Below are 13716 nucleotides of genomic sequence, written 5' to 3' on the forward strand. Positions count from 1 at the left end.
TATTCACTGCTTTAGCACACTCTGCCAACCCTGATGTCCTAGCCATGTCTGAATCCTGGTTTAGGAACACCACCAAAAACCCTGAAATTTCCATCCCTAACTATAACATTTTCTGACAACATAGAACTGCCAAAGGGGGCGGAGTTGCAATCTACTGCAGAGATAGCCTGCAGAGTTCTGTCTTACTATCCAGGTCTGTGCCCAAACTATTTCAACTTTTACTTTTAAAAATCCACCTTTCCAGAAACAAGTTTCTCACCGTTGCCGCTACTATAGACCACCTTCTGCCCCCAGCTATGCCCTGGACACCATATGTGAATTGATTGCCCCCATCTATCTTCAGAGCTCATGCTGTTAGATGACCTAAACTGGGACATGCTTAACACCCCAGCCRTCCTACAATCTAAGCTTGATGCCCTCAATCTCACACAAATTATCAATGAACCTACCAGGTACAACCCCAAATCCGTAAACACGGGCACCCTCATAGTTATCATCCTAACCAACCTGCTCTCCAAATACACCTCTGCTGTCTTAAACCAGGATCTCAGCGATCACTGCCTCATTGCCTGCGTCCTTAATGGGTCTGCGGTCAAACGACCACCCCTCATCTCTGTCGAACGCTCCCAGAAGACTTCTGCGAGCAGGCCTTTCTAATCGACCTGGCCCTGGTATCCTTGAAGGTTATGGACYTCATTCCGTCAGTAGAGGACTCCTGGCTATTCTTTAAAAGTGCTTTCCTTATCATCTTATATAAGCATGCACCATTCAAATAATTTAGAACCAGGAACAGATATAGCCCTTGGTTCACTCCAGACTTGACTGCCCTTGACCAGCACAAAAACATCCTATGGCGTACTGCATTAGCATCGAATATCCCCCGCGATATGCAACTCTTCAGGGMAGTTAAGAACCAATATACACAGGCAGTTAGGCTAGCTTTTTCAAACAGAAATTTGCATCCTGTAGCACAATCTCCAAAAAGTTATTGGACACCGCAAAGTCCATGGAGAATAAGAGCACCTACTCCCAGCTGCCCACTGCACTGAGGCTAGGGAACACTGTCACTACCAATAAATCTACGATAATTGAGAATTTCAATAAGCATTTTTCTACGGCTGGCCATGCCTTCCACCTGACTACCCCTACCCCGGTCAACAGCCCTGCACCCCCCATAGCAACTTGCCCAAGCCTCCCCCATTTCTCCTTCACCAAAATCCAGATAGCTGATGTTGTTGCAACCCCTATTACTAGCCTGTTCAACCTCTCTTTCACATCGTCTGAGATCCCCAAAGATTGGAAAGCTGCCGCGGTCATCCCCCTCTTCAAAGGGGGAGACACTCGAGACCCAAACTGCTACAGACCTATATCTATTCTACCCTGACTTTCTAAGGTCTTCGAAAGCCAAGTTAACAAACAGATCACTGACAATTTCGAATCCCCCCGTACCTTCTCCGCTATGCAATCTGGTTTCMGAGCTGGTCATGGGTGCACCTCAGCCACGCTCAAGGTCCTAAACGATATCATAACCGCCATCGACAAGAGACAAAACTGTGCAGCTGTATTCGTCGACCTGGCCAAGGCTTTCGACTCTGTCAATCACCACATTCTTATCGGCAGACTCAACAGCCTTGTTTTCTCAAATGATTGCCTCGCCTGATTCACCAACTACTTCTCAGACAGAGTTCAGTGTGTCAAATCGGAGGGCCTGTTGTCTGGACCTCTGGCAGTCTCTATGGGGTTGCCACAGGGTTCAATCCTCGGGCCGACTCTTTTCTCTGTATACATTAATGATGTCACTCTTGCTGCTGGTGATTCTCTGATCCACCTCTACGCAGACGACACCATTCTGTATTCTTCTGGCCCTTCTTTGGACACTGTGTTAACCAACCTCCAGACAAGCTTCAATGCCATACAACTCTCCTTCCGTGGCCTCCAACTGCTCTTTATATGCAAGTAAAACTAAATGCATGCTCGTCAACCGATCGCTGCCCACACCTGCCCGCCCGTCCAGCATCACTACTCTGGACGGTTCTGACTTAGAATATGTGGACAACTACAAATACCTAGGTGTCTGGTTAGACTGTAAACTCTCCTTCCAGACTCACATTAAGCATCTCCAATCCAAAATTAAATCTTGGATCGGCTTCCTATTTCGCAACAAAGCATCCTTCACTCATGCTGCCAAACATACCCTCGTAAAACTGACTATCCTACCGATCCTTGACTTTGGCGATGTCATTTTACAAAATAGCCTCCAACACTCTACTCAGCAAATCGGATGCAGTCTATCACAGTGCCATCCATTTTGTCACCAAAGCCTCATATACTACCCACCACTGCGACCTGTATGCTCTCGTTAGCTGGCCCTCGCTTCATATTCGTCGCCAAACCCACTGGCTCCAGGTCATCAATAATTCTTTGCTAGTTAAAGCCCCGCCTTATCTCAGCTCACTGGTCACCATAGCAGCACCCACCCGTAGCACATGCTCCAGCAGGTATATTTCACTGGTCACCCCCAAAGCCAATTCCTACTTTGGCCGCCTTTCCTTCCAGTTCTCTGCTGCCAATGACTGGAACGAACTGCAAAAATCACTGAAGCTGGAGACTCATATCTCCCTCACTAGCTTTAAGCACCAGCTGTCAGAGCAACTCACAGATCACTGCACCTGTACATAACCCATCTGTAAATAGCCCATCCAACTACCTCATCCCCATACTGTTATTTATTTTATTTATTTTGCTCCTTTGTACCCCAGTATCTCTACTTGCACAGTCATCTTCTGCACATCTATCACTCCAGTGTTTAATTGCTATATTGCCACTATGGCCTATTTATTGCCATTACCTCCCTTATCCTACCTCATTTGCACACACTGTATATAGACTTTTTCTATTGCATTATTGACTGTATGTTTGTTTATTCCATGTGTAACTCTGTGTTGTTGTTTGTCTCGCACTGCTTTGCTTTATCTTGGGCAGGTCGCAGTTGTAAATGAGAACTTGTTCTCAACTAGCCTACCTGGTTAAATAAAGGTGAAATAAAATAAATAAAATAGTGAAGACATCAAAACTATGAAATAACACATATGGAATCATGTAGTAACCAAAAAAAAAAGTGTTAAACATATCAAAATATAGTTTATATTTGAGATTCTTCAAAGTAGCCACCCTTTTCCTTGATGACAGCTTTGCACACGCTTGGCATTCTCTCAACCAGCTTGATGAGGAATGCTTTTCCAACAGTCTTGAAGGAGAGCCCACATATGCTGAGCACTTGTTGGCTGCTTTTCCTTCACTCTGCGGCCCAACTCATCCCAAACCATCTCAACTGGGTTGAGGTCGGGTGATTGAGGAGGCCAGGTCATCTGATGCAGCACTCCATCACTCTCCTTCTTGGTCAAATAGCCCTTACACAGCCTGGAGGTGTGTTGGGTCATTGTCCTGTTGAAAAACAAATGATAGTCCCACTAAGCGCAAACCAGATTGGATGGCGTATCGCTGCAGAATGCTGTGGTAGCCATACTGGTTAAATGTGCCATGAATTCTAAATAAATCACACACAGTGTTACCAGCAAAGCACCCCCACACCATCACACCTTCTCCTCCATGCTTCACGGTGGGAACCACACATGTGGAGATTATCCGGTCACCTACTCTGCGTCACAAAAAGACACTGTGATTGAACCAAAAATCTCAAACAGACTCATCAGACCAAAAGACAGATTTCCACCGGTGTAATGTCCATTGCTCGTGTTTTTTGGCCCAAGCAAGTCTCTTCTTCTTATTGGTGTCCTTTAGTAGTGGTTTATTTGCAGTAATTTTACCTCATTCACACAGTCTCCTCTGAACAGTTGATGTTGAGATGTGTCTGTTACTTGTACTCTATGAAGCATTTATTTGGGCTGCAATCTGAGTTGCAGTTAACTCTAATGAACGTATCCTCTGCAGCAGAGGTAACTCTGGGTCTTCCTTTCCTGTGGCGGTCCTCATGAGAGCCAGTTTCATCATAGCACTTGATGGTTTTTGTGACTGCACTTGAAGAAACTTTCAAAGTTATTGAAATGTTCCACATTGACTGACCTCCATGTCTTAAAGTAATGATGGACTGTCTTTTCTCTTTGCTTATTTGAGCTGTTCTTACCATAATATGGACTTGGTCTTTTACCAAATAGGGCTATCTTCTGTACACCACCCCTACCTTGTCACAACACAACTGATTGTCTCAAACACAATAAGAAGGAAAGAAATTCCATAAATGAATGTTTAACAAGGAGTGTTATTTAACAGTCTTGACGTCTTCACTATTATTCTACAATGTAGAAAATAGTAAAAATAAAGAAAAACCCTGAAATGAGTATGTGTCCAAACTTTTGACTGGTAATGTATGTGTGTGTACTGTACCTGTTGAAGACTGGTTCTGGGACTTAAAGAGTCCCACCACACTCTTGCCGTGGAAGCCTCCAGATCGCAGCAGCACAGCTTTGGTGCGGGGGTGTTTCCAACACACCACTGGCAGGCGGTTGTGTCTGTAACAACGGGCCACTTTCTGCAGGCTGCTGTCCTGCACCGACTGGGGAACCACCAGGAGCCCTGGRTAACTATGGGTTACACACACCATCAGCCCATTCAGCATGGAGACCACTACTGGGACACCTATGATGGCAGTTTGATCTGATACAACCAATATGTGAACATTGAATACACCTCTGAGCAATACACATTGCTCAGAGCGCCAACGTCTTATCTGACATGACAAAGTGCGTTGTGTGTACCTGCGACAGAGGGAGTAGAGTCTGTTGACTGCAGTGACTCTGAACTGCTCTCCTGTCTTAGAGCGGGAGGAGCTGGCTGTGATGGTGCCCAGGCCCAGCCGCTGGTAGTCACGGAAACACGCCCGCTCCACCAGCTGCTCCATGGTGGACTTCTCTGACGCCCTCAACGTGCTGATGGGGGGTGGCTCACCCTCATCTGACACTGGAACACACACACACACACAGGTCAGGAAACTCTAGCTTGTCAAAACTCCACTCCTCTTCTTCCTTGTAGGAGTTTAACATCAGTCTGCTCCTACCTGAGAGGTCATCATCCTCGTGCCAGGTCATCCGACTCCCTCTGTCGTTCTTCTTCAGCGTGGTCTGACTCTGACGGCCCATGGTGATCATCCCAGCTCTCTTAGCTCCTTTCACAATGGTCTTGGACAGCGTCCTGTGAGGAGGAGGAAAAAGAGGAGACCGTAACATCATTTACCATGTCTGATACCAGCGTCAGATAAGGAAGATTACTCAACACTTTCAGGCAGTGTCTGTTGTGGGAGGTATTACAGGAACCTTTCAAACACATCATGGGATTTGCCCTCCAAAACAACTTTAACAGAACATTGACAAGTTTACTGGAGTGCGTCACTGTGTGCTACTCAGAGGTGGGACTGACCTGAAACCCGTGTTCCTCTCCTTCTGTTTGGGAAGGATGAGTTGGGGAGCGGTCTGGCCTGCTGCGAAGGCGAATGTGCTGAAGATGGACTGAGGGTAGCGGATCCTCTGGATGTGTTTCCTGAAGATCTCCACCATCTCTGAGCTCACCTCCTCGTCAAACGCCACCTTGATCAACTGGAGGGGACACAGGAAGCATCAGGGAACCTGTGAGGTCATTGCCTCCAGATTAAACATATGGCTTTCCATGGAATGGCTGGAAAATAATAATGCATTCATAAATCAAAATGTCTCTGCAGATATGCACATCTGTGAAGCCCCAAAAATATGACATATTTCTAGTCGCATGTTGTTGTTTTTTTCCTCGCAGGGAAGCAAATACTACTAATTGCAAATCAGAAACAGAATGTACGGAATGTACACATATTTCACACAGACTGTCTTTCCAGAGTGAGGTCCGCTTCTCATTGACCGCCCTGACCCAGTAGTCCCTTCTCTCCCCATCCATCCCTCCCCCAACATCCCACCAGTTCCTGCCTGAGGAGGAGACCTAGCCCCCCCCCCTGCTCTCCTGTGGACCACCAGCAGCCTGCAGCTCTCAATAAAGGCCTGATAATGCACCCCAGACTTAGACACAGCCCTCTGGCCAGGCTTAGTAACACACACTCACACACTCTTGCTCGCTAACACACACACGCGCACACACAGGCCCAGCCAGGCCAAGTGGCCAAGTGACCCCCTCCCCACATAAAGGCCTGTTTTATTGTCCGTGTTACTAAAAAGATAGGAATGAACCATAACAATTTTACAGCACTACATGAATTGTGAAAGACCAAAAACATGTGCACGGTTGTCTTTTTTTCCTTCAAATCAAACTCAACAGGTTACTCGTATAACTTCCAAGAAATGTATTGATATCAGGCTGGATATAGGGCAGAGTCTGTAGCATATGCATTCCTTTAATCTCTCCAAATGTCACAACTGATCAGTAATTCTGGCTTCTCTGTGAATCTGTTGTACATGTTCTGCAATCTTACACATGGCTTGGGGCAAAAACAGGAAACACTCACATACTTCGACAAACTATGTTAAAATCTAAGAAATAGGACTTTTTGTACTTAATGAGAGACAAGGGAACAGTAAACATGTCGTCGCCCATGAATGATGCAATGTGTAACCAACACATTTCAGTGAATTACTACAGCTCCCGCCTTGGGCAATCAGTGTAATTTTGTAAATGGTGGATCTCTATGGCAAGACGCATCATTCACCCAAGTTACGTCAAAATCGGCCCAGTGCTGTCTGAGATATTGCGTGTGACTAATGTACGAAGGAACGGAGACAGATCCCTCCACTATGAAATCAATAATGGAAAAGCCCATAGCATCATAATCACCTCTTTAATAATGTATCTTCATCATCATCCACATCATCAGGAGTAGGTGTGTGTGTGTTACCTGGAAGGATGCCGAGCGGAGCTGCAGTCCCTCCTGCATGTTCTGCTGCAGTTGGTTCTGGATGCTGATCTTCTTCTCCTTGGTCAAGGTGGACACTGGGAAGCTCCTGATCACTGCCTGTTCCCCCACTACACACACACACACCTCAACATACACTTCTATGCTAATGTACATACATCCACACAACATGGTCCAAAACAGGCTTCATCTCAAATGATACCCTATATACATTGGGAATCCCAAAGTGCACTATCAACTTCTTATGGGGTACCTCAAGAAGGACAGATATAATTAGATGCTAGCTGGATGATTTACCTAGTGGGTCGTGTGGGGAGCCCTTGAAGATGATGCGGTAGGAGGTGAGGAAGAGGGCTCCCTCTGCTGGCAGGATGTGCGGTCCCCCGAGTATCCCCCCCGTAGCCTCCTCTCTGCCATCAGGGTCCAGGACCACTCTAAGACCCTCCGACACAAACTCTTCACCAGGGAGCAGCACTGGGCGCAGGATCTTAGGCTGGGTGGGGTAGAGGATGCACATGTCAAACACACCATCAGAACATACTGTATGTACTGATACCTGCACACACACACCATGTACTTAAGCATGTCAACTAGGCGTGACCCCATTTAGTTGACTGGTTGATTGTCTGGTCGATAGGCTGTTGGTCGAACAAGATTTCTTTAGTCGAGCAGTCGCTATTTTCTTTTCTTCATGGTGCACAAGACACCTGTCTGATTCGCGCCTGTCTCAGTGGACTAATTCATTGCGGAGCATACCGGATGGCACCGTCTATCACTCCAAGATATTTGATACTGAAATTGTATATGATCATATTAGTGCAACAATAATAAATAAAATATTATTTTATAACAAATTCGCATTCTCACGAATTGGATACGGTCGCTGTCCGCGGTTCTGAAATAATCTTCAGTGCAGCGTAGAATTGGTCGCCTTTCCCTATGTTGCTATGTGCATAATAGCAAAGTTAACCAGCATATTGGGATTGAAAACGATGCGGCAGAGCCAGCAGCAGCAGAGACGAGGAAACAGCCCTTGCCTCCTACCTAATTTAGCCTAAGAAAATTGAGGAGAGAGGAAACCAACTTAATTAGGTCTATAAATCAATAACCCAACTTAAATGTGCCTCTTTATAAATCATCCATATATATCTACAGAAATAATACAGGTCTTACTTCTGTTGCCTGTTTTGAGTGTTTGTTTAATAGCCTACTGATTCCATGAGGACCAAGCCTCATGCAACAGCAAAATGTCGGATAAAGCAATTTCACAGATTCGGCTGTTTTGAATCTTTGCTATGCTGTAATTTAAGCTTTACATTTTTTKGGGGGGTTAGTACAGACTAGTATTACTTATAATGTATTTAGTGTTGTTTACACTGTTCCAAACAGGCAGAAAAATAATATTGTAATATAACAGCACCTGTTTGTCACACATAATATGCACGCAGCTCTCGCTCCTATACCCTCCTTTTTCTTGATCTCCTTACTGTTATTATTACAATTATTATCATAATCATCATTATAATGATTATAATAATTATAATAAGTAATGTCGTTATCATTAGTGGTCTTKGTATAGTAGCCTTGTATAACCACCATCGAGCTGTAGGCAAAAGAGCGCGTCCTGTTCAGTCTTAATACCGTAACTTACTTAGGCCTATATTTCAATATACAGTATAGGCTACTGTATCAATCAATCATTCGTTCATGCCATCACAGCATACGATACATTCATGCTTTGAAATGCAATCAAGCATTTTCGTTTTTAAATTAAGTAACAAAGGAAGCTTTCAATAATTAGCCCAAACAACAAACCACAATTCATGAATGCATGCAACTGGTTTTAGTCTGCTGTAATAAAGGCTTTGTACAGACTCTCTGGTCCATGTATTTAGTGTTGTTTACACTGTTCCAAATGGTCAGAAAAAATGATATTGTAATCTAGCAGCAACTGTTTGGCACACATAATACTCACGCAACACTTGCTCAACTAAGTCAATTGTCTTCCACAGATCTGACTTGCCCTTTCCCTCCTGAGCAGCCAGTAACCATTYGCCCGTTTCGAGGTTATTTTTTCACGTCCTCTGCATCCATTTTGCTGTCACATGTATTACGGTGCTCAGAGTTTGTTATAACCAAATATTATTGTGATTATGATAGGTTATAGGTCAGGCCCTACTGGTCAGGTGCATGCACTGCATACATGTTTTACGTAAAGAGAGTAAGGGTCTAGGGAATAGGGAATGTTTTTCCTAAACAAATGAGGTATTTCGGTAACAGAACCTTTCAGTCAGAAACAAGTAAAAAACAAAATGGCTGTAATTATGTTGCAGCTTCAGCACAGACAGCGGCGACAAACACTTGCTGTGGTGCCTGTTCGCTGCAGCAGGGAGAGAGACAACGTGCACCAGTCACCCAGGCACTCAACGTCATTGAATTTTAACACAGTGTGGCCATCGGGCTCCCTTCTTGAGTCATTTGTGTCTTATTTCATCAAATAGTTTGAATAAAACATCAGACAAACTCAGTACATATACTATGCCTTCAGAAAGTATTCAGATCCCTGGACTTTTTCCACATAACAGCCATATTATTCTAAAATCGATTAAATAAATAAAAATTCTCAGCAATCTACACACAATACCCCATAATGACAAAGTGAAAACAGGTTTTTAGAATTTCCTGCAAATGTATTAAATATAAATAGAAAATCCTTTTTCCATAAGTATTCAGACCCTTTCATTGAGACTCGAAATTGAGCTCAGGTGCATCCTTTTTCCATTGAACATCCTTGAGATGTTTCTACAACTTGTTTGGATTCCACCTGTGGTAAATTCAATTGATTGGACATGATTTGGAAAGGCACACACCTGTCTATATAAGGTCCCACAGTTGACAGTGTATGTCAGAGCAAAAACCAAGCCATGAGGTCGAAGGAATTGTGCCTCTGTGCCTCGATTGTGTCGAGGCACAGATCTGGGGAAGGGTACCAAAACATTTCTGCAGCATTGAAGGTCCCCAAGAACACAGTGGCCTCCATCATTAAATGGAAGAAGTTTGGAACCACCAAGACTTCCTAGAGCTGACCGCCCGGCCAAACTGAGCAATCGGGGGAGAAGGGCCTTGGTCAGGGAGGTGACCAAGAACCAGATGGTCACTCTGACAGAGCTCTAAAGTTCCTCTGTGGAGATGCGAGAATCTTTCAGAAGGACAACCATCTCTGCAGTACTCCACTATTCAGGCGTTTATGGTAGAGTGGCCAGACTGAAGCCACTCCTCAGTAAAAGGCACATGACAGTCCACTTGGAGTTTGCCAAAAGGCACCTAAAGACTCTCAGACCATGAAAAACAAGATTCTCTGGTCTGATGAAACTAAGATTGAACTCTTTGGCCTGAATGACAAGCGTCACGTCTGGAGGAAACCTGGCACCATCCCTACGGTGAAGCATGATGGTGGCAGCATCATGCAGTGGGGATGGTTTTCAGCAGCTTTTACTGGGAGACTAGACAGGATCGTGGCAAAGATGAAAAGAGAGATGAGTACAGAGAGATCCTTAATGAAAACCTGCTCCAGATCGCTCAGGACCTCCGACTGGGGGTGAAGGTTCCCCTTCCAACCGGATAATGACCCTAAGCACACAGCCAAGACAACACAGGAGTGGCTTCAGGACAAGTCTCTGAATGTCCTTGAGTGGCCCAGACTTGAACCCGATCGAACATCTCTGGAGACCTGAAAATAGCTGTGCAGCAACGCTCCCCATCCAACTTGACAGAGCTTGAGGATCTGCAGAGAAGAATGGGACAAACTCCCCAAATACAGTTGTGCCAAGCTTGTAGCATCATACCCAAGACTTGAGGGTGTAATCACTGCCAAAGGTGCTTCAACAAAGTACAGAGTAAAGGTTCTGAATACTTACATAAATGTGATTTCCTTTTTTGTATTTTTTTGTATTTTTATAARTTAGGAAACATTTCTAAAAACCTGTTTTTGCTTTGACATTATGGGGTAGTGTGTGTTGATTTTGGTATTTTTTATTTAACCCTTATTTTACCAGGTAAGTTGACCGAGAACACATTCTCATTTACAGCAACGACCTGGAGGAGAGGAGATGAATGAGCCAATTGTAAGCTGGGGATGATTAGGTGTTATTAGTGACCACAGAAAGACAGGACACCCGTTTTACGACACATCCAAAAGACGGCACCCTACATAGAGCAATGTACCCAATCACTGGGGACATTGGGGCATTCAGATAATTTTTTAGACCAGAGGAAAGATTGCCTCCTACTGGCCCTCCAACACCATTTTCAGCAGCATCTGGTCTCCCATCCAGGGACTGACCAGGACCAACCCTGCTTAGCTTCAGAAGCAAGCCAGCAGTGGAATGCAGGGTGGTATGCTGCTGGCACTGAGAATTGATGAGGAAAAAAATATATTTTAGAATAAGGCTGTAACATAACAAAATGGGGGAAACGGTCAAGGGGTCTGAATACTTTCCGAAGGCGCTGTAGTTGATTTTATTCAAACACATAGGGTGTGTCTATATATGGAAAAAATACACGTTAAAAATGTAGACCGATAGTTAAAAGAACAGATGACCCTCAGTCGACCAATGTTTTTTGTCAGGGACAGCCCTAATGTCAACATATGAGCGCATTAGATAAGTATGGACATCAACACAAACGTTGCACCTAAACAACAGCTGAGCATATCGAAGACAAATGTTTCACACACACATTATGTCATAAAAGCAACACATCACCAACACACAGTGTGTTACACGGACACTCAGCATCAAATAGCGTTTAACACAGCTTCCTAGTTACAAATGCTCTGCCAAGAAAAACAAAGCATGTGTTCTGTGGAGACTAATCATCATTAATACTCCGAAGTTAATAATTTGGTCCTTAGGTACAAGCAAGACGTTTTTTTTACTACTACAATAATTAATTTAGTTCATTTTGATATATGCATTGAGTGTAGTCTGCGCAACATCTTTTCAGTGACCTTCTGAATTATTAACTCAACTTTTACCCCACACTACCACAATATATTGATTTACATGCTTCAAGAAATGCTGGAGGATCCAAAGCAAACCCCTGATCAATGAGCACTGACAACTGCTGAACATCTGCTCTGAGGGGCTTCGTAGCAACCTGAAAATCCAAACTCCATTCCACTGTGTTGGAAGTCGGTTTCTCTTCAGCTCCCCAGCAGAGCCAGGCCTGAAAGCAGCTGGTCTAACACTGCTCTGCCTCTCTAGCTCATCAAACTGTAGCCAAGTTGAGCACTCTAGTGTGAGGGGGCCTAGACAGTCAATGCCCTCTAGTCAGAAGGGCATGGTTCTGTGCAGTGTTCATATCTTCCATGGTTCAACGGAATGGTGTCACTAGTCCATCAGATGATCACAGCCTTTGTGTGTGGGGGGGTATTTTCTGTTTACTCTCTAGCAGAGGAAAGCTCTGCTCTACCTGAAGGGACATCCATGCTAAGGTCAGGCTGGTCCAGAGGCTTTGCGGTTGAGTTCTGGTCTAGTCTGGCCAATAGATAAGAGGTACATGGTCCTGCTGGTGTTGGATGGCCCAGGGCCAGGGGCTGTGCGGTTCAGTTCTGGTCTAGTCTGGCCAATAGATAAGAGGTACATGGTCCTGCTGGTGTTGGATGGCCCAGGGCCAGGGGCCAGTGTGTTAAAGGCCCCAACGGTCCCCTAGCACCCCAATGAGGCCGCCAGCTGGAACTCTAACAAAGTATTCACCCCTACACACACACTAGACATAAGAGCCAGCGATAGCTACTTATCACAGTGACCCTTTTCACTGCTTGTAGCTTGGAGTGCCCAAGGTACACCAGTACGTCCAGCTCCCTTAACTGATTGTTTAATCCCGGCAGACCCAACAGCGCTACCTCCTCCTCCCCCTGAACCTTGGGCCAAAGCAGTAGCAGGTTCCACATAGAGGCAAGGACAGCTCCAACTCTACGAGTCATAAATCTCTGTGCTGATGGCCCACCAGGGTCATTCCTGCGCTTGTTTACAGTGTTCACAGGCTTGAATGTGCTGCTGGCAGCAGAGCTGTGTGCAACATGGTCTCAGCCATGAATGTCAGACAAGGCCCTGCCAGACAAACTTACAAATCAATTACACTGGACCTGACTGGGCCCGCAGAGTCCTGGGAACGAGCCGACCAGGGGGAGAGACCTCATCAAGAACTGGCAGTGTGATAAGGCGCACAACAGCATCCATGACTACTGTAGCCTGGCTTCACTGTAAGAACCCCAGTCTGATGGTTGATGAGTGATGACAATCTGACGACTGCAACATTACTGGATGATAGGCACTTCAGCTACAGCACACCACTTCCAGGAGAATAGGGGTTCTGACACCACTTCCAGGAGAATAGGGGTTCTGACACCACTTCCAGGAGAATAGGGGTTCTGACACCACTCACTGGGCACACCATCCAGAAGGTAGGTGCTGCCGCTGCACTGGGCCGCCCATCCAGAAGGTAGGTGCTGCCCTGCACTGGGCCACCGCATCCAGAAGGTAGGTTGCTGCCCATGACACTGGGCCGCCCTACCAGAAGGTAGGTGCTGCCTGCACTGGGCCACCCATCCAGAAGGTAGGTGCTGCGCTGCACTGGGCCCCCATCCAGAAGGTAGGTGCTGCCCCTGCACTGGGCCCACCCATCCAGAAGGTAGGTGCCTGCCTGCCACTGGGGCCACGCTGCACCTCCAGAAGGTAGGTGCTGCCCTGCACTGGCTGGCCCCGCATCACAAAAGGTAGGTGCTGCCCTGCACTGGGCCCGCAACC

At 45.6% G+C, this 13716-nt stretch overlaps 1 protein-coding gene across 1 annotated transcript in view; it reads right to left on the reverse strand.

Annotated features, from left to right (window-relative positions):
* The window catches only part of LOC112073555 (myotubularin-related protein 13), a 42494-nt gene that overhangs the window by 17573 nt on the left and 11205 nt on the right, over window positions 1-13716 (reverse strand). The window contains exons 6-11 of the mRNA XM_024140826.1: window positions 7205-7400; window positions 6890-7017; window positions 5434-5609; window positions 5075-5208; window positions 4776-4977; window positions 4405-4601 (exon numbers count right to left, since the gene is read on the reverse strand). Of these exons, the coding sequence (XP_023996594.1) occupies window positions 4405-4601; window positions 4776-4977; window positions 5075-5208; window positions 5434-5609; window positions 6890-7017; window positions 7205-7400 (1033 nt within the window). The remainder of the gene's footprint in view (window positions 1-4404; window positions 4602-4775; window positions 4978-5074; window positions 5209-5433; window positions 5610-6889; window positions 7018-7204; window positions 7401-13716) is intronic.

The sequence above is a fragment of the Salvelinus sp. IW2-2015 genome, unplaced genomic scaffold, assembly GCF_002910315.2.
Source record: "Salvelinus sp. IW2-2015 unplaced genomic scaffold, ASM291031v2 Un_scaffold2291, whole genome shotgun sequence".
NCBI classification, from domain to species: Eukaryota; Metazoa; Chordata; class Actinopteri; order Salmoniformes; family Salmonidae; genus Salvelinus; species Salvelinus sp. IW2-2015.